The following is a 22,155-nucleotide window of genomic DNA, read 5'->3' on the forward strand; positions in this document are numbered from 1 at the left end:
AATAGCTCTGTTTTGATAGGATTACCAGCAGTGTCCCTTATTAATCATGTTGCCACTAAAAGTCTCTCTGGAGTGTTTGCTTATTCTATACTTTTCCAAACTGTTTCAGTTTCCTCTTAATTTATTAAAAACTCGCTGGAGATGACCAGAGTTAAAGCTAACCTCTGCTACTACAGAACTGAAAGGGAAAAATGTAAGTGGGAGGAGAGGGGGGAAAATCACTTTTATTCAGGGATTTTTCTCCATTTACTGCTTTTTTCCCCCAACCACGCTGTTTCAGCCTTTGTAACATTGCTCCAGTTGTGAAGCCCAAGGTAACAGCATTTTAAGGTAGCATTAACATTCAAGAAAGACTTTCCTGGATGTTACTATTTGAGCTGGGATCATTGGAAGAAGTTTGGTATTGGCTCAATCCTTCAGTGCCCAGCAATCAATGAGCTTTTTTTTTTTTTATTTTTTATTTTTTTCCAGCCTGTAAAGTGTTCTTAAAGACATGCTTAAGTGCTTTGCTGGATGAAGAACAAAGCACTTGGCACCCCGCAGAACTGAACCCTGCTGAGGTGTGAGGCGTTTCCAAACATTTCTAATTAACTAAAAGAATCCACAATTAAGAAAGTCGCAGTGGCATGGCTGACAGAATAAAAGCAATGTTTTGCAAAGCATCCTGTGTTCCTTCTCTGGCAACATTCACCCCTACACAATACCAGACAGGGAAAGAGAAACGTGTCCAATAGTAGGTGGGCTCTAAAAAGGGGGAGAAGAAAAAAAAAAAAAAAAAAAAAAAAGAGTATTAGGGTGTTCTTCAGCAATTTCAGATCCAAGCCTGGGCTTCCCACGGTCCCTGCTTTAAGGCTGGGGGTATCAAGGAGATGGAGCTGACCACGAGAGCCTGCCCTGCTCCATCCACCCCAGGGTTCAAGGAGCCCCCCAGGAAAGTTCTGCTCAGCCCCCAGCCCCTGCTCTCACATCTCAAGATCTGGCCTAAAAGGAACAACAAGAGGTCTCTGGAGGGCTGAAGAAAATGTTAGGTATGAGAGCTTCCAGAGCAAGTCCACATGGTCTCCAGCTCTGTGGAGATGATAGGGAAGATCCCCATTTATCCCCTAGATTTTACATTGTTTTGAGGACTTTACTGTCTGCAAAACATTAACTCAAACCAAGTGGTACGATTCTGCTGGAATCACATTTTAAGGCTGCCTGTGTCCTTCTGACTCAGAAAACAAATAAGCCTTTCAATGCATTTTTTATAATTGCAACATCCACTTCATTCTTATTTTCTCCCTGCTTATACAGGGATAAGATAAATTCTTTTTCATGTTTATCTTTCCCCATGAGAGCACAAATCACTTTGGTGCTATGCTAACCAAGACTTGACTTATCTAGGCACTGGACATCAGGGAGGGACCCCTTGATCTCCAGGTCCTGATCCTGCAGCTTGGGCAGCTCCATCTCCACTCAGATGGACTCCACATGGATGCAGCCATTCTTAGGAAAAGGTTCTTCACCATGAGGGGTGCTGAGACCCTGGCACAGGTTGCCCAGAGAGGTGGTGGGAGCCCCATCCATCCCTGGAAGGTTTTAAGGCCAGGCTGGACGGGGCTCTGAGCAACCTGAGCTGGTGGGAGGTGTCCCTGCCCATGGCAGGGGGGTTGGAACTGGGTGAGCTTAAAGGTCCCTTCCAACCCTGACAATTCCAGGATTCTATAAAGTCCCACTGGGAACTGGAGGCAACACCCAAAGAGCTGTGAAATGAGTGTAGAGGATCAGAGAACTCAGCAGGGACTTCCCACCTGTGGCCCACAGCTGCTTTTCAGGAGGCAGAGGACAGGAGGCAGAAGGGAGGCTCCTTCAACCAGGGTTTAGCTTCAACTTCTGGGTCCAGCACAAGAGCAAGAATTGAGAAAAAAGTGGGCAACTGGAATCAGAAGAATCCCAGCTACCTCCACAGTCTGAAGCAGGGACTGAACCTCAACATTTACAGTCAGCTTTGTAGGAAACCAGAGCCTGGCTTAAGGACTCGGATGCTGATGCTGAAGCCCTCACTGCTCTGAGCTGATCTCACCTCTCAACCAAAGAGGGGAAAACCTGCACCATGACTCCTGGGTGGTGTCCCCAGGTAGAGCCATGCACAAACAACTCAAGAAATAACGTGAAGAGAATTCCTTTTTCTTTTTAAGGGTTCATCAAATTCCGCCTTAATCTCTCCCGAAGTTTCCAACTGCACAGGCAGCAGGAATAAGCTCATCTGCAAATGGTTCATGTAATGCCTATTAGGTGCAAACCACTGGGACTGCAGTAAGATGCTTGGCAGTATTTGGTTTCAAGAAAGCCCCAGAACATGACAGTAATTTAAATAAAACTCATACAGTTTATCCAGAGCTTCCTATCCCTTTGCTCCCCAAACAGCCTCTCTCTCCCCCCCTGTCCCAGGTGCAAGCCAGCACACACTGATCATGGAGCCTGTCTTGAAGGAGGAATTTCATTCACAGTGGTTTGTTTTTAGGAAAAGGCAAATTAAAAAAAAAGCTGAAGGGATGCTCATCTTTTGATTTTTAGCACAGTGAAGGTTTGGTGTGAGGGGATCCTGGTAAAATTTAAAAGCTTCTGATGGAGCACTCGCAGCTTCTTTTAACATGAAGATGTGGGTGCAGTGATTAGGTTTTGGTGGCTAGCAACTTATTTTTTTTTTTTAACATTGTTCACTGTGGCTTTAATGGCTTTGGGGGGAGATTTTTAATAGGATCAACTGCCAAGAAACTTTGCCCATTGAGCTGCTTTGGCCATCAGTCAGTAGCTGCCATTAGCACAGCAGTTTCTATCTGCAAATCCAATAATCCTAGAACTACCAAACATAACTTTCCCCTGTGACTAGTTTTGGTGGAGAAAAACATCCTTTGGAAGGCAAAACATTTTTTTTTTTTTGTTGTTATTATTTTTTTAGCATTGTAGCTATCAAAACACATGGTATTCCTAGAATAGTACTCATCAAAACAGTTCTCCAGCTCTGCTCCTGGCCTGCCACTGAACATGGGAAACCATTAACTCAAGCTGCTACAATTAACTCCCAGTATCTTCTTCACAGACTCAGACAATCCTGAGCTACTTGTCATGCAAACAACCTGTGAGATTCATTCTCCTGGCAAGGCAAAAGGAGGGGTAAATTACTGAGCTAAGTAGATTACTGGGGAAGGAGTCACACTCAGCAGCCTTATGAGATGATTAGACCCTGGGAAATTCATACCTCAAATCCCCAGGCCCTGATAGAGCACATTCATTACCAGCTTCAGGATCAACCTTCTCTGGCAGCATTAATTTGTTTTTTTTTTTTCCCAATGAACTTTCATTTAGCTTTCTCCCAAAAGAGGAAGATTACGTTTAAAATTTTACAAGGGAAAAAAGCTGCAGCAGAATTTAGCAACTCAGCAGTACACCATTAAGATGATTTTTTTTTTTTTTTTCCAGAGTGGCATCAGCATTTTTGAAGCAATGATGCAACCAGCACTGTCATCAACATCAGCATTTAAAAACTTGCTCTCTGGGTGCACGTGCAAAGCAGTGCCCAGGGCAGGACCCTAGGACTGCAAAGATCATGGAGAGCAGCAATTACCTGTCACCTGCATTTCATAAACCCAACATAGCAGAGCAGCTTTTGTAATCCCAAAGAGGAAAAACCCCTCAGATTCGTGGCAAGAGAGCTGGCTGCTCTCAGGGTGGTGGAGAACAGGCTGGGCTTTTTGCAGGGAGCTGCAGGAACCAGTTCAGGCCACCAGTTCCCCAGTAAGGGTCTGGTTGCCCTTGCCATGGGTGGGCAATGCCCAGCTCTGTACTTCATACTCATCTACCAGAGTAGGTGGACTGGGGTTGGGAGATGAATTGCCTGGAGTCCTGAGGAAAAAAGCAGCACCCATTTGTTTTTATCCCCTAATGACATTTTGTGAGGAGCACTGCTGGGAGCTGCAGGCTGTGGGAGAGGCTGTTCCACCAGGTTTCAGACATGGCTTTGGAACATTTTCTTTTAAAAAGACTCTCAGTTTAACCTGACTCTATACAGTGCCAGCCAGAAACCTCCCATTATCTAAAGAATTACAAAGTCCCTATTTTCTTGATCTATATAAAGCAAAGGGTGTAACCCCATAGTGCTGGAGAAGGTGAGAGTGTGCTCAGAGTTCTCCCTCCTACCTGAGGTATTTTTATCGAAGAGATGGCTTTAAAAATATCTCCCAGAGAAAGTCTCTTATGCAAGAAGTTAGACAGCTGAGGAGTCCTGAAGTGCAGACTAATTCAATCAAAGGAAAGGGCACCACAAAAAACTATTTCAGGCCCTGGTATCTCAAAGGAGGCCAGGATAAACCAGATGGCCAACCTGATGAGAAGGGCCAATCTTCTCAGAAAGCTGTGAGAGGTATGGTAATGAAGAGGGAAAGTCTAACAGCATTTATGGGAGCACTTGGGAACACTGAGGTTGCCAAGCCACCAGAAATGACAGGGGTAAGATGTGCTCCATCTCCTGGCACAGTCACGAGGAGAAGAGTCCATAATGGGCTGCCCAGGGAAGGGGTGGATTCTCCATCCCTGGAGATATTTCAAAAGAGCCTGGATGTGGCACTCAGTGCCATGGGCTGGGAACCACGGGGGGAGTGGAGCAAGGGTTGGACTTGATGAGCTCTGAGGTCCCTTCCAACCCAGACAATTCTAGGATTCTATGCTCTCCTGAGAACTTCTGCCAGGTCCATTTGTGGATAAACTTCACCTGATAATGCATCAACTTACAACCCCCAAAGTGCTGCCTGCTGACCTGCAGCAGCAGATCCCCAAGGAATGGCTTCTCCAGTTATCCTCAGCCCACCTGACTTCCCAACCTCCAGCATCCCCTTGCCCAGACCTCCTGCCAGCCTGCACAGAGGGACACAACCAACAGCCAAAGGGGTTTTGAGTCTCAGACTCTGCATAGAATCATAGAATCACAGAATGGGCTGGGTTGGAAGGGACCTCAGAGCTCACCAAGTCCAACCCTTGCTCCACTCCCCCCGTGGTTCCCAGCCCATGGCACTGAGTGCCACATCCAGGCTCTTTTGAAATATCTCCAGGGATGGAGAATCCACCCCTTCCCTGGGCAGCCCATTCCAATGGCTGATCACCCTCTCCAGAAAGAAATTCTTTCTAATGTCCAACCTAAACCTCCCCTGGCACAACTTGAGACCTCTTGTGCCCTCTTGTCTTGCTGAGAGTTGCCTGGGAAAAGAGCCCAACCCCCCACAGCAGAGGCAAAGGGCTGTTCCTGCCCACTGCATCCATGCCTCAGCCTCAGGTGGCATCAAGAGAACTTTCTGTGTCTGCCACTGAACCAAGAGGAAACCCCCAAGCAGCCACTTCTGCAGAGCAGGCTGGGGAGGACAGGCAGCTCACCTTCCAGGCTGCTGGAAGCAATCACAGCTTGTGACAAGTTCTGAATCCTGTCCCCAGAATCTGGTGTCTCCACTCCACTTCCTCTGGAACTTCATCCCAAAGTCAGAGCTGCATGGAGATGGTCTCAGAGCAGGCTGTGACAGTGACAATGCTCAGGCAGGGAAGACTTGGACACAGCCAAACCAACGCAGGGAGGGACAGCAGCACTGCCCTGATCCACAAAGGAGAATCCATCTGTTAAGGAGCTACTAACACAGCCCACACGAGCCCTCAGAGATGGGAAGCCCACCTAGAAAGAGCCCATCTCCTGCCTTCCTGGCCCCCAGTTCTTTCTTGACTAGTGCTGAATGAAGCCTTGAAAAGGAGACAAGGCTCCTGCCCACCAACCAGCTTGGAGTCACAGAACCAGCTTGGTGTCTCAGGTGAGCTGGACCACCAGTAAAACCACTGAGCAGAACAGAGCCAAAGCCACCCCTTACCTCACGCTCAGCCCTCCTGCAAACCTTGCCAAACCAAGCAAGGAAGCAGACGGCTGGAGCTTGTACACTGTAAAACTTGTTCAGTCAGAACCCATAAAAATACCTGAATGCCCACCTACAGACACACCGAGCCTCCCTTCTGGGCACTACCACATCAGTCAGGCTACAACCAGTTCAGCTCATTAAGGCATTTGACACCTAAATACTCCCCAGTTCCAAGGTTTAACCATCTTGACCACAGCCAGAATTAGCAGGACAAGAGATGACCACCAGCAGCATCCCCTTGACCTCCTCATTTCCACAGCAGGGAAGGAAAAGCATTGCTATTCCTCAACTCTTCCTTGGAAGATGACCTGCAGCTTCTTTGCTTCCTCTGGCAGCCAATATAAAACCTGCCCCTTCCCAACAGAAGCAAAGCACCCGGACATCCTGATAGAAAATTCATCATTTTCATGCAATTATCAAGTACAGAATCCAACCTTATTCCAACAGGGCTCATACAGCATGCAACAGAGCAAGCCTCCAAAATCACCAGCTCTTTATTTCAGGCAGAATTTCAACAGCTACAGCATTGACTCTCCTCTTGCATGGACCATTCCACAGCTTTCGAAGCAGCTCCATGGATCCAATCCAGGCTGGAGCAAATCCAGTGGCAGAGAAGTCTCAGCAGAGATCCCAGCAGAGGAACAGCTTTTCATCAGTGGGCAAGGCTGACAGATCTAAACTCCAGATCCTCCTTTTCAAGAAGCCTTCTCCCATAGACCATTAACCACTCCCATGCATACACAAATATGCTACGAATGCTTAAATGCAGGCAGCTAAAGACACAGGAGAACAGAGCTTATTCTGCATTCATTTACGTAATTGCATCCAGCTCCCAAAGCAATGAGCATCTTTGAAATGCCAAAGGTGACAGCAAACAACCATAAAGTATTTCATGTAGCAAAGCAGCCATGAATTCAACAGCAATATGAATAATGTTGTTATTACCAAAGGAAACAGTAAAGCGGAAGCAGCAACACTGGGAAAGCTGTGCAGAAACTGAGGAACATTGAGGTGCAATGTGAAGTCTGAAAATCCACTTCTCCATCTCAGCTCCCATTCAAACCTCAAGCTCTAACAAAACCTAAAGACCAGCTTCAGACACTCTTTTACCAGCTCTCATGCTACTTGAGCATCTTGTCAAAACACACCCCCCCCCAAAAAAAAGAAAGTGTTTCTGAAGCAGAAAAGCACAGAATGCAAAATTCACAAGAGGAAATCAAACCCTCTCATCTCTGGGAACTGGAAATGTTACCATTTATAGAGCTGTGTTCCCCCTGAAAGCATGCTGTAAAATATTCAGTATGAATCACTTGGCACTGCTGGTGTTTTTGTGGAAGGCCTAAACATAGGGGTTTTTTTTCCCCCTCCCGTGTCAGTCTTTAATTCAGTAACAAGGTGGGAAATTAATCTTTTTTGCATTTTATTTAAATGTCAGAAAAACATTTGTTGCTTCTTTAGCAGTAATGAGTATAAGGTGCTTTTCCAAAACTTTTTAGTGGTACTGTCACCTTGCTAATGCTCTGGAGCTAAATACAAAACACTGTCTGTTGGGATCCTAAAACATTGTAAACACCACAGCAATAAAAAAACCCCACAGCCTTGCAGGAGCTGAAAACCTTCACAGTGCTAAATCAAATCACCAAGCACAGGGAGAAGCAATAAAGCTGGGAAACACTTTGGAGTTTCCCATATTCCTTGAATTGGGAGATTTCTGCACATATGTCTGCAAAAATGTAACCCCCGTGGTATGGCATCACCTTGAATAAAATACTCATCTTTTCTTCTGGGCAACCAAAGCAAGCAACAAAGAAAACTGCCAAAGGTGCAGCACAAGGATAAAGGAGCAGCTGGGGAGGGGGGACAGAGAAAGCAGTGAGCAGCCATGCACAGGGCATAACCCACGTCTGAGCTACAGCCCCCATCCTGGAATCCCGGAGGAATTAAATGCTGAGGAATTAAAACAAGTTTAGAGAAATTCCTACAGGTGAATGCTATCTCCATTCTACTCCACCTCACACACTGAGGCTCTGCCAGGGGAGGTTTAGGCTGGAGTTTAGGAAGAAATTCTTTGCAGAGAGGGTGCTCAGCCATTGGAATGGGCTGCCCAGGGAAGGGGTGGATTCTCCATCCCTGGAGATATTTCAAAAGAGCCTGGATGTGGCACTCAGTGCCATGGGCTGGGAACCACGGAGGGAGTGGATCAAGGGTTGGAATTGAGGATCTCAGAGGTCCTTTCCAACCTGGATGATTCTGTGGCAAGGGCTGACCCCACACACACACGGGATGAGCCCGGCCATGCCCGGCTGCTGCCTGCGGTTTGGCAACGAAAGCGGTGGCCATGGGTGCACCCCCCGGCCTGGGCCCTCCTCAGGGGGGTGGATGGAGCTCCACACGTTATTTGAGACAAAGCCCTAAGGTTTCCTCATTCAGTTGAAGTGAACGAAAGCCTAAAAACATCCCACTTCCATCCTCCCAGTCCCTTCAGGCCCGGCTCCAATGGCAGCGCCCGGCCCGCCAAGCCGCGGCCTCCATGGGGGCTGGGATGGTTTTTCTCTTGTAAATGGGGAAGGCTGTGCCTCCAGAACGGCCTCTTCAGCCTCCTCTCATCTTCCCGCCAGTTTTGGACGTGTCCCTGGGCCGGGGAGGGGGGAACAAAGGCAGTGCTTGTGTGTCAGAAGGGTCTGCGTTTCAGTCCACCCTTCTCCCAAGCAAGGCAGCGTCTGGAGAGCTCTTTAGAGGTTTTTGTCTCATTAACATTTCCATCAGGGATCAAAGAATGTATTAAAGAAATATCTAAGTACAATTCCGGCTAGGGAACCAGAATACATAAAAATCAGAGCTCAGGTGACTTTCCCTGATCCATCATGTTATTATGGGATAACTGTCTCTTTGTGAAAGCAGTTTTTATTCCCCCTGAACCCCAGGAAGATCTCCAGAGATCCATCCCACCAAACCCCTGCTCCCCTCTGCTTTTTCCATCGTCGGGGCTGGATCTCTCTATGTCCCTCCCAGACAGAACCCGGTTCTTCCCTGGCAGTAAGTCACCAGGAGCAGGAATTGCTTTAATTTTATCCCTTTGAGCAGCTGCTGGGGGTGGGCTGGGAGATGGCTGTGGGATGAATACTAAAGAAGCACCGAGGCACCGTGTCCCACACAGGGGGCAGGATCTGCTCCTTGGAGGAAGCAAATCAGGGAGCTTTCCATGTCCAAAATGAGTCTGCTTTGGTGTGGTTTTTTTTTTTTTCCTTTTCTTGGATACTTGCATGGTCCCATCAGGAAAGCTGCACCACACCTGAACACCTCGTGGCAGCTTCACTGCTGGTGCTGGGAGGGGGGAACCGTGCCCATCGCCCCGGCCCCCGGCCCTGCAATTCTTCCCCTTCTCATTAGGAATGCCCAGCAACATCCCCAGACAAAGCCACTGCAAACAAAGTGTGGGGAGAAAGGGGGAAGGGGAAAGAGGATTTTTTTTTTTCCCCTTTTTTCTTTTTTTTTTTAAAGAAAGGAGTGCAGAGGAATTCTCCATTCACTGATCTGTAGAATACATTAATATCCCCAAGTGTTGGCACAGCCTCCCGTGCTCGGGGGACCAACAATGCAAGCAATGACTCCGAGTCTGGGATCTTCAAATAAACCACCCCTGCTGTCATGGCCACCAGGAAAGAGAATAACAGCAATATTAGCTGACCTTCATTTTGTTGTTTCTCCAGACCTGACTGCTAGACCTCTGTTTGCCTGTTACTAGGATTTCTTGGCTGAAAAATGTGTGCATTTCCTAGACGATACAAGAGGCAGTTTATTAGGTAAATAAACCAGGCCCTAAGCAGTCGCTTCTGCTTGATAATGAGGAGGGAAGGGAAGGAACAGACCTCCCTGCACCACCTAAAATAACCCCAATCAAGGCTCTCTAACTACCACCGCACGCATATTTTTCAGCAGACAGTTAATGAACAAGAGAAGGTCATTTTAGCCTCGCCAACTTGCCAGCAAAACCATTTGCTCAGAAAGCTATAGGCCATAAAAATCACAGCAGGCACTGTCTGCATCGTATAAAACTGTCCATCTATGGAAGCAGAAAGAAGTTTAAAATAAGTGTGTTCTTTCAGGCTTCTGACAAAAGAGAGCATCAAGGGGAACATGAGGCTTGCAAGGAGGGCTGGGAAGGAAAGCTCCCACTGCTCATCTCCTGGAACTCCAGTGATGAACTTCATTAAATTATCAGGCAGACAACGATCCAGAGACACCAATTCAGGGTGATCTGCAAGCCAACAGCCTGCAAAAGGCAACTGCAGCAAATTAGAGGTAAGTTTTACAACATTTCCCAATGCATCTCACAGATAAATCTAATAACAAGATGCTTTTAGAAGGCATGGCTGGGAAAATGTAGTTTCCACTGTAACAGTTAGTGGCACAATTTTCCTTGCCAAAAAGGCAATACTTTTGTGCATTTTTAAAAAAATACATACAGAAGATAAACATTGGACAGTAGCTAATGTGTGTTACAAATCAAGTGGGAATGTGGCACAAGGGAACTATAAAACATCAAAAGCCACAACCTCACCCCTGCAGCTCATCCCAAACCTCAGCCCTCACCAGAGTTTCACAGCAAAGTCCCCAGCACAAACCAATCACCCTGCAGAACAAACAAACCCTCTCCATCCTTCTGTGCCCCCACGCCAAAAAATTATTTCTGAAGCAGACAGGTTGTATGTGGCAGCAGTAAATTCCACTTTGCTGCTGCAGACCAGTGCACAGGGACACGTCCCTGCCCCCAGAGCTTGGTTTGTGTGTGATTTTAGGGGCACAGCTCAGCTTTCACCAGCAAGGTTTCCAAGTCACTGCAAATCCTCAGTCCAGCACCAGTGCAACAGCACCAACGTGAGCCCTGTGTGTGTTTGTCACCTCTGTGTGACATCTGGCAGTGTGATGCTGACCAAAGGGTGAAAAACCCACCTGAAGCCTTGGGCAAGCAGCCAGCCAGCCCCTCTTACAGTTACCTTAAGGCTGCCTTCTCAGGCCTTGGAGAGACATCAGGGTGATGCTGAACTCATGGGCTGCAACCTGCAAAACCTGCATTTAAATGCAGTGTTAAAACTGAGGCTGGTTTATTAAGCACATGACTTCAAACTGCCTCAGCACTTCCTATGCTCACGAGTTTGGAGAAGCAAACCAGGCTGCAACTGCAAGTTCCACCAAAAGCAGGGGTGGTGAAGAACCTTCCAGAGGCACCTCCAGCTCTTGGACCAGCTCATGGCAGACCCAACCCATCACTGCCAGACACTAACCTGAAGTTCTGTAGCTGTAGCATCTTTTCTGAGCTTAAGTCAGTTCAGCAGCTTTTCCCTTGGGGTCCTAGCAGTGGTTAAGGGGTTATGGGTGCCCCTTCACACCACACCTCACCTCCAGCAGCCCCGAGCCCTGTGCTGGGGTACAAACACTCTCCAGCTCCTCTGGCAGATGCCACTTGCTGGCACAGCCCAATGCTCAGCTCCCCTCTGCTTTCCCAATCCCAAACCACCAATCCCAGATGTGCAACATGGTTTAATTAACACTCCCTGTGGAAGCATAACTCCTGCCATTGGAATGCTTCAAGACCAACAGTGCATGACCATAAGTGATTTTCACCTTAAGTAAATCCTTTTTTTTTTTTTTTCACAGTAACACCAGGGACTTTGGCTGCCCTCTCAAGTATCTTATTCCTCTTCCCATTTCCTAGACAACTGTTTTCCTCTAGCCAGAGTTAGCCCAACTCCAGGAATCCTTCTGTATTTTTGCAAAATAAGAAAGATTTGAGATCACAGCCCCTTGCTGATTTATATCCCCAATTTCTGGTGGGATCAACATCCTCTGTGCATCTCAGAAAGCCCTGAAGAGACGACATAACCACTTGGTCCTTCACAAAATAATTTCTCCACTGACCACATCCTCCATGTATTGTGCCTCTGGAGTGCCTGGGGCCTGGGAAGCAGGATTCCAGATGCTGGACCCTCTCTCTGCCCAGGCACTGTGTCTGCAGCAGTGTTGTGCTCACTCCAGCATCTCTGGTTGGGCTGGATGTAGGGTAACAGGACCAAGAGAGGGTGGAAACAGCCAGACTGGGCATTTGGGAGCCTAAGGTAGAATTTCAAAGTTGTAAGAATGAATACAGTTAACTCTGATAGCTTCCTCTCTCTCCATTTTGTTTTAACATGGCAAAAAAAACCCCATGCCAGAGCACTGTTATATTTCAACTCCAGATCAGGTAGAGGAATTATTTTGTCACTGAGGGTGCTAGGAAGGAAAAGGCAGAAGGAGGCTCTTTGGTAATGTACAAATTAACACTTTTCAACACCATTTTCAGAAATATAAATTAATGTTTTAATTCTTCAACACGTATCCTTGGAAACCAAGCTGTAAGCACTCACCCTTGGTTATTTCACACAATTCCACTTTTTTTCAATACTCAAATACAATTAATTACTTGCCCTTTTGGAGTGATGGACAGCTTGGGTGAGCAGGGTGCCCAGGGGCTTATTTTACCCCCAGATTTATACAAACCTGCTACATGGGCTGACAACAGCTGCTCTAAATCTCCTGATAGGTATGAACAAGCATTGATGAAGTTCAGTCTGTTTGAACAGCTGCATATGCAAATGTAATTAAGAAGATGTCTACTGCCTTTTGCTTTCCTATTCTTGTCCCCCTCCTCTTCTCCCTCTCCCCTCTCTGCTCATGGGGAGCGTTGCCATTTCAGAGCTTCAGATTTGAACCTCTGCCTGATTTACATCTTGCAGCCCAGCCCCAGAAATGCCAGGCTCCAGCTCCATCACTTGGGCTGTCCCAAAATTTAGGGCAACAAATGATTATTCTCCTGAACAAATGATTATTCTGCAGCCTGTGTATCACCACTGCCACCCCAAAAGCAAAACCCTTTGTCAGTATTTCACAGCAGAGGAATTTTCCCCCACCTCATTTTACACTATGGCTGCCCTTCATCCCTTATTTATCCCCTACTACCTGTGCAGCCTGAAGTGAACAATTTTATTGGTGACTCTGTCTGCAAAAGTTATCCAGGGAGATACTTGGGGGGGTGTCACCATAACCAGAAAAAGGCAAGGGGGAAAAGTTGGGACAGGTGCAGGACACCCAGAAAAGTGACCACTGGTTCCATCTGCCAGCCCAGGGCTTGGTGGTGGGAGCCTGGAGAAGGCTGCAATGGTTCTGGAGGGCCATTTGGGGTGATTTGTCATTAAATGAAAGAAGCTGCTTAATGAAGCCAGGAGGACTGATGCACACGAAGCTCCAGGTCTTGCCCTTCAAACTGAACCTTATCTGGGCTACATCCCCCAGAACTGGGTGGGCTGAGCTGTGGCCACCAGAGAGGAACAGCAGCACCCAGGACTGCATCCTGGAAGGGGAAAAGCAACCACAGCCTGTCTGATTAACCCCCAGAGGATGGAGGCTGGAGAGCCAACTGAAGAGATGCTAATTAGAACATGAAACCAAATGGTAAACAGGGTAGAAAACAAAGGGGCTGGACTGAAGGGAAATGAGATCAAACAGAGCTAATCAGGTTGGCCCGGTAAGATAATGAATTTTCTAGACAAAGGAAGAAGTGTGATAGATCCCATCCACACAGACTTTAGCAAAGCACGTGATCCAGTGCCACGTGGGAAATTATTAAATGAAAAAGATGGAGATTAACAGAACTGTAAGGGCAGGAAAGTGGGGAGAGGCAAAGCAGTGTTGAAAGAAGGATCAGAATGGATGGAGGTCACCAGCAGAGCTCCTCAAGGAATGGTCAGGAGGCTGATCTTATTAAATATTTTTATTAATGACCTTGGCACAAAAAGTAAGTGTGCTAATGAAATCTGCTGATGACACAAAGTTGGAAAGCAGCATCAGCACTGAGGAAAGCTGGGGCAGCAGACAGGGAAAAATGGGTAACTTTGAAGAGAAACGGAGGAAGTTTGAAATTCAGGGAAATGAAGGAGGAAGCCACGTACTCGGGACAAACAGCACTTGATGATAAAAGCTGGAAAGAAAATGAATTCAGGTGGAAAATGTGCAAGAATAGAGAAAAGCCCAAGCAGTTCAAACAAAAACTGACCTAGGAACCAAAAGGCTGGTGCTGGAAGTCTTCCAGCAGCCAGAGAAGTGCTGGAGCTGGTGGGCAAGGCAGCAGGAGAACACAGGCTGGAGGGGATGCTGCAGGCAGTTCATGTGGTTTAAAAAAAGCCAAACAACTTTAAGCAGGAAGAAGTGTAAAATAGGGCTTATCAGGAACCCAAGGTATTAATTTAAGGTACTAAAATGTAAAGATGCTTGTTCAGCCCCACGAAACAAAAGGTGGGAGGGAGGGAACAGTGGGTGATCTCTTAGACACACACATTTGGGCAAGTGAAATAAAAAGGGGGAAAGAACTATTCAAAACACCAGAACAAGGGTTGCACGTGGACAAAATGAAGTGTCCCTGACAAGTCCAGGCTGGAAATAAGTTTATGACCACTGCAGCCTTCCAATAGGAGTAATGGGGGGGAAAAAACAAGCTTGTTCTCAGAAATTTATCTTGAAGAGATCCTATGACCCAGAAGGCTCTTCCCATCCTTTCCTGCAAGACACACACAGAGCTGACACCCCCAGCAAACACTGTGCTCCTCACCTGGAAAAAACTGATAAAGCAATTCCAAACCACCATTTTCAAAAAAGAAAATAAATAGACCATTTACAGCTGCTTAGGTCCAGGTTCTTTCATCAGCTGAAGGCATTTCAGCATCTCAGCATGAGCAAGTTTAAGCCAAAAACTGAAGCTGTGCATAGAGCACATGTGAGGAGGAGGAAGAGGAGGCACAGAGGGCAGGAGGTGCCTGGAGGGTACAAAGCCACAGGGAGAGTGAGGACCAGGCTGCTGGGCACACACCACCAGCAAAGGCAGCATCTGAGTACCAGGACTGACCTTTTTCCTCCCATCTATTTGGTGAATCTGAAAGCAGCCTCTGGGCTGGTTTTGTTCTCACTGTTAAGTCATCCCATGAGCTCTTCACCTGCCCCTTAGGGGCTCAGAGAAAAGCCAAGGAAAAGTGTTTCTTATGATGGGCAAACAAGACAGCTCGACAACAAACTAACCAGAAGTCTTAGATGGGGCAAAGTACCAAAATTATTTGACATGTCAATTTAAAAGTTGTTCCATTAACATAATTAATGAAGCCACATTTCCCATTCTGTCCCTGAGCTAATCTGCTTTGAGGCTTCTCTGCTGTCTAATGAGACCTGGGCTCACCCTGCCACACACACCCCCCCCATGGGACCCTTAATTGGGTCTCTCTAATGAGGATAGCTGCCCAAGTAAGCTCGTAGTAATTCCTTATCTTTGTGACCTCTATCTCCAACTCCTTTCAGCTCCAATTAGCTGATGGGTTCAGAAGTCAGTGGGGCGAGGTTGGAGCTGCCAACCCATCCCTTGCTCCTGAAGTTGGGGCTCACTTCCAGCACATCTCCCTCTGCTCCCCCCAGGCACAGCTAACCTGCACTCCTTAGGGAAGGAAAAGGAGTTGGGTGAGAGAAGAAAACACTCCAGGGAGCTGAGCTGAGAGCTGCAACACAAGGGAGCAGAAAGCTGGAGCCTTCCGTGAGAGGATGTGGCCTTGAGTTGCACCAGGGGAGGTTCAGATTGGGTATTAGGACAAATTTCTCTGCTAAAAGAGTGGTCAGGCACTGCAAAAGGCTGTGCAGGGCAGTGGTGGAATCCTCATCCCTGAAGGTGTTCAAAATATGCATGGACGTGGCACTTGAGGACAGGGTTTGGTTGGCTGGGGGTGTTGGGTTGATGGTTTGACTGAGAGGTCTGTTCCAACCTTATTGATTTGATGATCCTATGAAATCTGTTGGACTCCTGGTATTTGCCAGCAGTAACCAAGGGCTGTGTGAGAAAGGAATGAGAGGACAGAAAAGCTCAGGTGAAAATTTATCTTCTGCTCAGCCACCTCTTGGCCACTGCCCTGGGCAGCTCCAGGGCTGGGAGGATGGAGGTCTCAAGTTGTGCCAGGGGAGGTTTAGGTTGGACATTAGAAAGAATTTCTTTCTGGAGAGGGTGATCAGCCATTGGAATGGGCTGCCCAGGGAAGGGGTGGATTCTCCATCCCTGGAGATATTTCAAAAGAGCCTGGATGTGGCACTCAGTGCCATGGGCTGGGAACCACGGGGGGAGTGGATCAAGGGTTGGACTTGATGAGCTCTGAGGTCCCTTCCAACCCAGCCAATTCTAGGATTCTGTGATCTCAGTGACCAGTGAAGACATCAGAGCCAAGTCCAGTTCAACCAACAGGTTCATCATTCTTCTGCTAGTTTCTTCTCAAAGCTTTCTCACAGGGTAACAGCTCAGAACAAACGTTTACACGTGTAATTGCTTAAAAGGGAAGATGCTGAAGGAAGAGGGGGAAAAAAAATACTTAGAAAACCCCAGCAAAATATATAAGTTGCTAGGCCAAGAATACTCATCCTGTAGAAACAAGGACAGGTGACTTGGAGGCAGTGCAGTTGTCAGAGCAGCACCAGGAAGGAACATTGGAGCAACTGCTCTGAGAGTCAGATTGCAGGAAAGGTTGATTTAATGGCACACTACACCAGTTCTCCACTCCAGGGGGAAAAAAAAAAAGAAAAAAAAAGAGAAACGGATGGGAACTTGCTCATCTAAACACACAAAGTACGTCAGAGGAACAAACCTGAGTGACTGCCATCCATAATTTATAAAACAAATTAAATCCATGGCAAAAAATAAGCATAACTTAGAACTGAGAGATCACAGAATCTGGCAGGAAAAAGGCTCCAGCTTGCATGAATCATTATTTTCTAGAGGAAACCTTTCAGAATCCAAGCTCCTCTGTTTTAAAACAAATGAAACCTTCTGAAAACTCCAACTAACAGGTTTTGCAAAGCTCTGTGTTTAATCCAGCTATTTTGGGAGTTTGCTAAGATAAACCCCCTACCTGGTACAAACTGTAAAGATTATTGTGAAGTCTACACCCTCCCAAAACCTCCATCAGAAGGCAAAGGGGAGAGAACACCTACCTGGGGCTGGAGGAAGGCGAGCAGATTGCAATGCCATCTTGTGGAGTTGGAGAAAATGAAAGATGGGGAAAAAAAAGAAAAAAACCAAACTCAAGATCACTCAGCCACCACTTTGCAGTTGCCTGTTATGTTCCAGGACACAGCCACTGGCCCAGCTGGAAATGGAGTGGAGGGGATCACAGTCAGGACAACTCTACCCACGAAAGCCAAAGCTACTGAAGGCATCAGGCATTGGTTTTGTGGCATTTCCACAGCTTGCTCCAGCTCAAGAGTTTGTTTGGGGCAACCTTGGTTTTGCCTCTAGCATCTCAATCTTAATTATACTTTCTGCTTCTTTTTAAATGAAGTTCCTCAGAGGACATCCTGAGGGTTGAAGTTCCTAATAAAAAAGTTAGCAAGATATGGCTGTTGAGTGTTGTTCTTGACAAAAAACCCTCTCAAGGGGTGGAAACTGGAAGGCAGTGGGGACAGACAAACCCAAGAGAACCAGTGGTAAAAACTGAGAAGTCAAAATTGTGCATGTAAGCATCCTGGTAGCAAACAGAGTACAGGCAGACAGGCTTCGTGATTTGTGTGTGCATTTTGGTGAAAATTCAAAGCAAGTTTCTGAAATCTAAGAAATATATCTTCTTATTTTCCATCCCACCATCCCTGGGAGTATTTAAAAGCTGTGTAGATGAGGCACGTGCTCCAGTGGGTGCTACAGATATTGATATATAGATCTGGAGGGATGGGACCAGCTGGATGCAATGATCTTAGAGATACTGTGACAGTTCCATGATGTATGTCCCTACCACCCTTCTAAATATGCCAAGAAGAAATAAATCCAGGAGCAAAGGGTGGGATTGGCAACAGCTCTGGAGTCAGCAAAAGAAACAGCATTGCAAATAAGCTGCAAATGAACCAACCCACTACTCTGTCCTGGTGAGGCCACATTTGGAATGTTGTGTCCAGTTCTGGGCCCCTCAGTTCCAGAAGGAGAGGGAACTGCTTGGGAAAGTCCAGTGAAGAGCCACAAGGATGATGGAGTAGAACATCTCCCTTATGAGGAAAGGCTCAGGGAGCTGGAGCTCTGCAGCTTGGAGGAGAGGAGAATGAGGGGTGAGCTCATCAACATTCATAAATATGTAAAGGGAGAGTGCCAGGAGGATGGAGCCAGGAGGATGGAGCCAGGAGGATGGAGCCAGGAGGATGGAGCCAGCCCCTTCTTAGTTATGGCCAATAGTAGAACAAGGGGCAATGGGTACAAGCTGGAACATAGGAGGTTCCATGTAAATATAAGGAAATTTTTTTTCACTGTGAGGGTGAGGGAGCCCTGGCCCAAGCTGCCCAGGGAGGTTGTGGAGTCTCCTTCCCTGGAGACATTCAAAGCCCACCTGGATGTGTTCTGTGTGACTGCTGGAGGTCCAACCCTCCTGCCTTGCCAGGGGGTTGGACTCAATCATCTTTCAAGGTCCCTTCCAACCCCTAACATTCTGTGATTCTATGAAATATTGATTGAAGTTGGATTTCATTGGCAATACTTGGATTTTGCTGCCAAAGACCCACCCATTAACACTCCATTAACCCATTAACACACTACACTCCTGCTCATAAAAGGGGATGATTCCACTCCTCACAGCAGGCTGCTTGGTCTGTGTGCATCCACAGCCAGTGGCTCCAGGAGAGGGACTCATCAGAAAAATCAAATGCCATTCTGATTTCAGCACACAGGCACAAAGGGGACCAGGCACATGTTGCAGAGCCTGGCTCCAAGCAGACTTCTCCATCCCAGGGAAGGGGGCAGTGGGCAAGTGGGAAGACTCAGCACTTCACCGTGGTTTAAATCCAAATAACAGCACAGAAAGCAAAGAATTCCTAAACATTTTATCAATTTAAATGAAAGGTTGGAAAGGGGGAGGGGAAAACAAAATTACTTTGAAAAAATTACCTAACAGGTGCCAGTTTTCCCGCTGCTTGGCTTTGTTGAAGGAATAACTGTACATATGCAGAGGGTTTTTCTGATCTTAATATGCCAGCTAATTTTCTGAGCCAGGGATCAGGGTGGAAAAGGGATGGGAACGATGCCATTAAAGGCTGTGCCTTCCAGAATTATTGTTCTAAACCTCACAGTGAGGCAGAGTAAAACAGCTATCTGAGGCAATCCCATGTTTACATATACCCAAATTGTTATGCAAACACGGGAAGAGCTATTGGAGCAGAGGGAAGAGGCACCAGAAGCAGTGCTTCTCACCACCCCTTGCAGAAAAATGTTTTTCAATGTGCAAAGGGTGAGAGAGGTCACCTCCAAGGAATCCAGCCCTGGATCCTCCCAGCCTTCGCCTCTCCCATCCTCCTCCTCCTCCTCCTCTCAAATTCCCCAGCCCAGCCAGCATCAAGTTTGGAATTAAAGGGACAGACTCATCCAGCAATGCTGTCTGGAGCTGCACATACAGGAGGAACTGAAAAGGGGAAGAAAAGTGAGGAGGGAGAAGCTGTCACATATGAAATGGGACTCCCTGCCTCCCTGCACAGGCGTTGCCCATCATGCTTCCCTGTACTCATGCAGAAAATAAAACCACAAAAATTAAGGGGAGGCTGCACACAGGAGTCCTCAGCATCAGTCAGAGCAATTAGTTTTAGATTAAACCCATCCCGCGTTGACATTAAAGACCTAAACTAAAAAAAAAATAAATAATCAGTACTGAACTCTGCAGCCACTCCTTTAACTCTAACTGTAGTTGTAGTTGGTACAACAGAAACCATAGACAAATGCCTCTGACAAGTCAACTTAGTCCTCCAGAAGAAGCCACAGATTTTCATCAGCCAAGCTTTCAAAAAGTTATCATCAGTGGAAAAACTAAAGAAATCCCTGACATGCATCCTCAGTGCTTGACAGATGTCTCACTGTCAGTCTGAGCTTGGTCACTTTATCTGCAAGATCATCACTGTGCAGAATAAAAGCTTCCCACCAGCCAGAAACCTTTGCTCCACACAGACAGGTGACCAAGCCAGCCCCACCACACAAAATAAACTTTGTTAACTTCTGGCTGCCAATCCAATCCCTATGGAGCATCTGTCGTTCTTGTGAGCATTTTGAGTTCTCTGGTGTGCCAAAACCAAATCACAGACACCAAAAGGGGAGACATTATTTCCACAAGTGTCTCACCACCACCACCACTTCCCCATGGACATCCTCCTCAGTGTCACTCATCCCCAAGATGCAGACATTTAGACGTTTGCTGCCCTCACCCACAGCATCCTCCCCCAGCTGCTGCTACCAAGCCCTCAGCTCCTCCTCCTGGAGAAGGAACCTGCGTGCAGCCTTGCTGTGGCTAAGTGGAAAGGGAGTCCCATTTAGCTCTCCCAGCTTTCACGTGGCTTGAAGAGTCACCAGCAAGGATTTCATGTCTGGCAAGCTGTGAATGTCACTGGGATGAGCACACAGCCCTGCAGGACAGCACTCCAAGTGTCCCTGCGGCATCGCTCCCCGCTGTGCCTGCCTTCTGAGAGCTGGTAGCCAGCAAGTTTTCTAAGCCTAATTAACACGTTCCACACTCATTTCGTGCAGTTCTACAATTTCCAGTCAGAGCGTTGTGCAATGTTGGGAGTCAAAAGCCTGAAGGAAGTTAACTACATCAGCACACAGCATGCCCAGAGAGTCAAACCTGCAAAAGCAGCTACGGTCACGTTTTGGTTTGGAGAGATGCTTTCCTAACTTTTTAAAAGAAGCTGTCCTTGGGGGGAGCACGTTGCACACAGCCTCTGAGAGCTGGGCTGGCTTCTCATCGGTTCCTAAGAGGGGCAGGATTTGTGTTCAAGCCATTTCCTACCACAGGACGTTGATTTCTTGTCCACCACCTTCACATGCCGGGTCTGGTTGCGAATTTTGTCGTCTGTGTTTTCAACCAAGTTGGTGAGGTCATCGATGATCTCTGGGGAAAGAGCAACACAAGCATTAATCTCCCAGCCCTGCAGCATCACTGCTCAACAAGCACGCTCCTGCTGGAGGCTCCCAAATGGAAACCAGCTGCACCCTTTAATTTTCCAGTGTGACACACCAGTGATCCACAAGCAATGAAAGGTCCAAAGCCTGGGAAATCCTACACAAGAGACTTCCAGACTCAGTGCACTCCACCACTTCAAGAGCAGAGGAAAAAATACAATCTGAAAGAGAAGGATCAGTCCAGCTGTCCATGGAGGAAAAGATGCTGGCCACAAAACACAAGCCAGAGTGAAAGAATTAATGCATACGCTATAGGAAATCAGAAATTTCAGTCCCTGGAACAGAGCATCTCACCACTTGGCTGTTATTAAAACCACCCAGAGTCACTATCTTCATGAATGCTTCTGAGAGAATTTGGTGGGGTTGCAACCAAGTGACCACAAAGAATAAAAGTCAACTCCTGCCTTGGTTCAACAAGGGAGAGGTATGGATGGTTCTGCTCGCAGCCCAGATGATCCCCTGAAAATATCTCTTACCTCTATTATTAACAGGGGGAAAAACTTCAAGCCACAAACAACTGATGACTCTTTTTTTGTTTCTTGTCAGGGAAACCAGAGCAGGCACAAGGCTCCCTCCAAGAACAGTTGTCAGGGTGGGTTTTTTTAACACTGAAAATCAAAAGCCACATTCAGGCACCAAGTCCCTTTCTTGCTGCCTGTTACGCTCTGATTTTCTTGAAACACAGAGCCAGGTCTTCTTGCTGGGTGCATGACCACACTGTGTGTGTGAGCTGCTTCCTACTTTGCAGGTTGGAATGGCTTTTTTGGTGCATGATAAATCAGGAGCAGGACAGCAGCCAAAACCTGAATGCTACTGCAAAGCCTCGTGCTCTGGTTACACTTCCAGCACTTTCCTCACTATTGATCACTGTCCCAATAAATCTCATCTGCCTTTTCAGCTCAGGGCAGGGACAGCAGCTGTGCCAGCTGGTGGGGGCTGTGGTCTGAAGTCACTGATCCCCAGGCAGACCCCAGCAGTGCATCTCCCTCCCAAAATGGTCAAGTTTCACGGACTGTGAGCAAAAGAAAAAGTTGGAGCACAGAGCGTTCAGTTAGCAAGAATATCCTGTTGATTTTTATGCATCATAACCCTGTATGCATGCAAGCCCCATCAACAGGACAGGGCCCTTATTAATTGGATTTTATTGCTTTAGCTGTATTCCTTTGAGAGATTTCCCAAATCCCTCTAGTAGGA

At 47.1% G+C, this 22,155-nt stretch overlaps 1 protein-coding gene across 1 annotated transcript in view; it reads right to left on the minus strand.

The window, feature by feature from the left end:
* STX8 (syntaxin 8) overlaps nucleotides 1-22,155 on the minus strand; it is a 100,800-nt gene that overhangs the window by 15,952 nt on the left and 62,693 nt on the right. Inside the window, exon 7 of the mRNA XM_071764519.1 lies at nucleotides 20,789-20,890. Coding sequence (XP_071620620.1) covers nucleotides 20,789-20,890 — 102 coding nt within the window. The remainder of the gene's footprint in view (nucleotides 1-20,788; nucleotides 20,891-22,155) is intronic.

The sequence above is a fragment of the Heliangelus exortis genome, chromosome 20, assembly GCF_036169615.1.
Source record: "Heliangelus exortis chromosome 20, bHelExo1.hap1, whole genome shotgun sequence".
NCBI lineage: Eukaryota > Metazoa > Chordata > Aves > Apodiformes > Trochilidae > Heliangelus > Heliangelus exortis.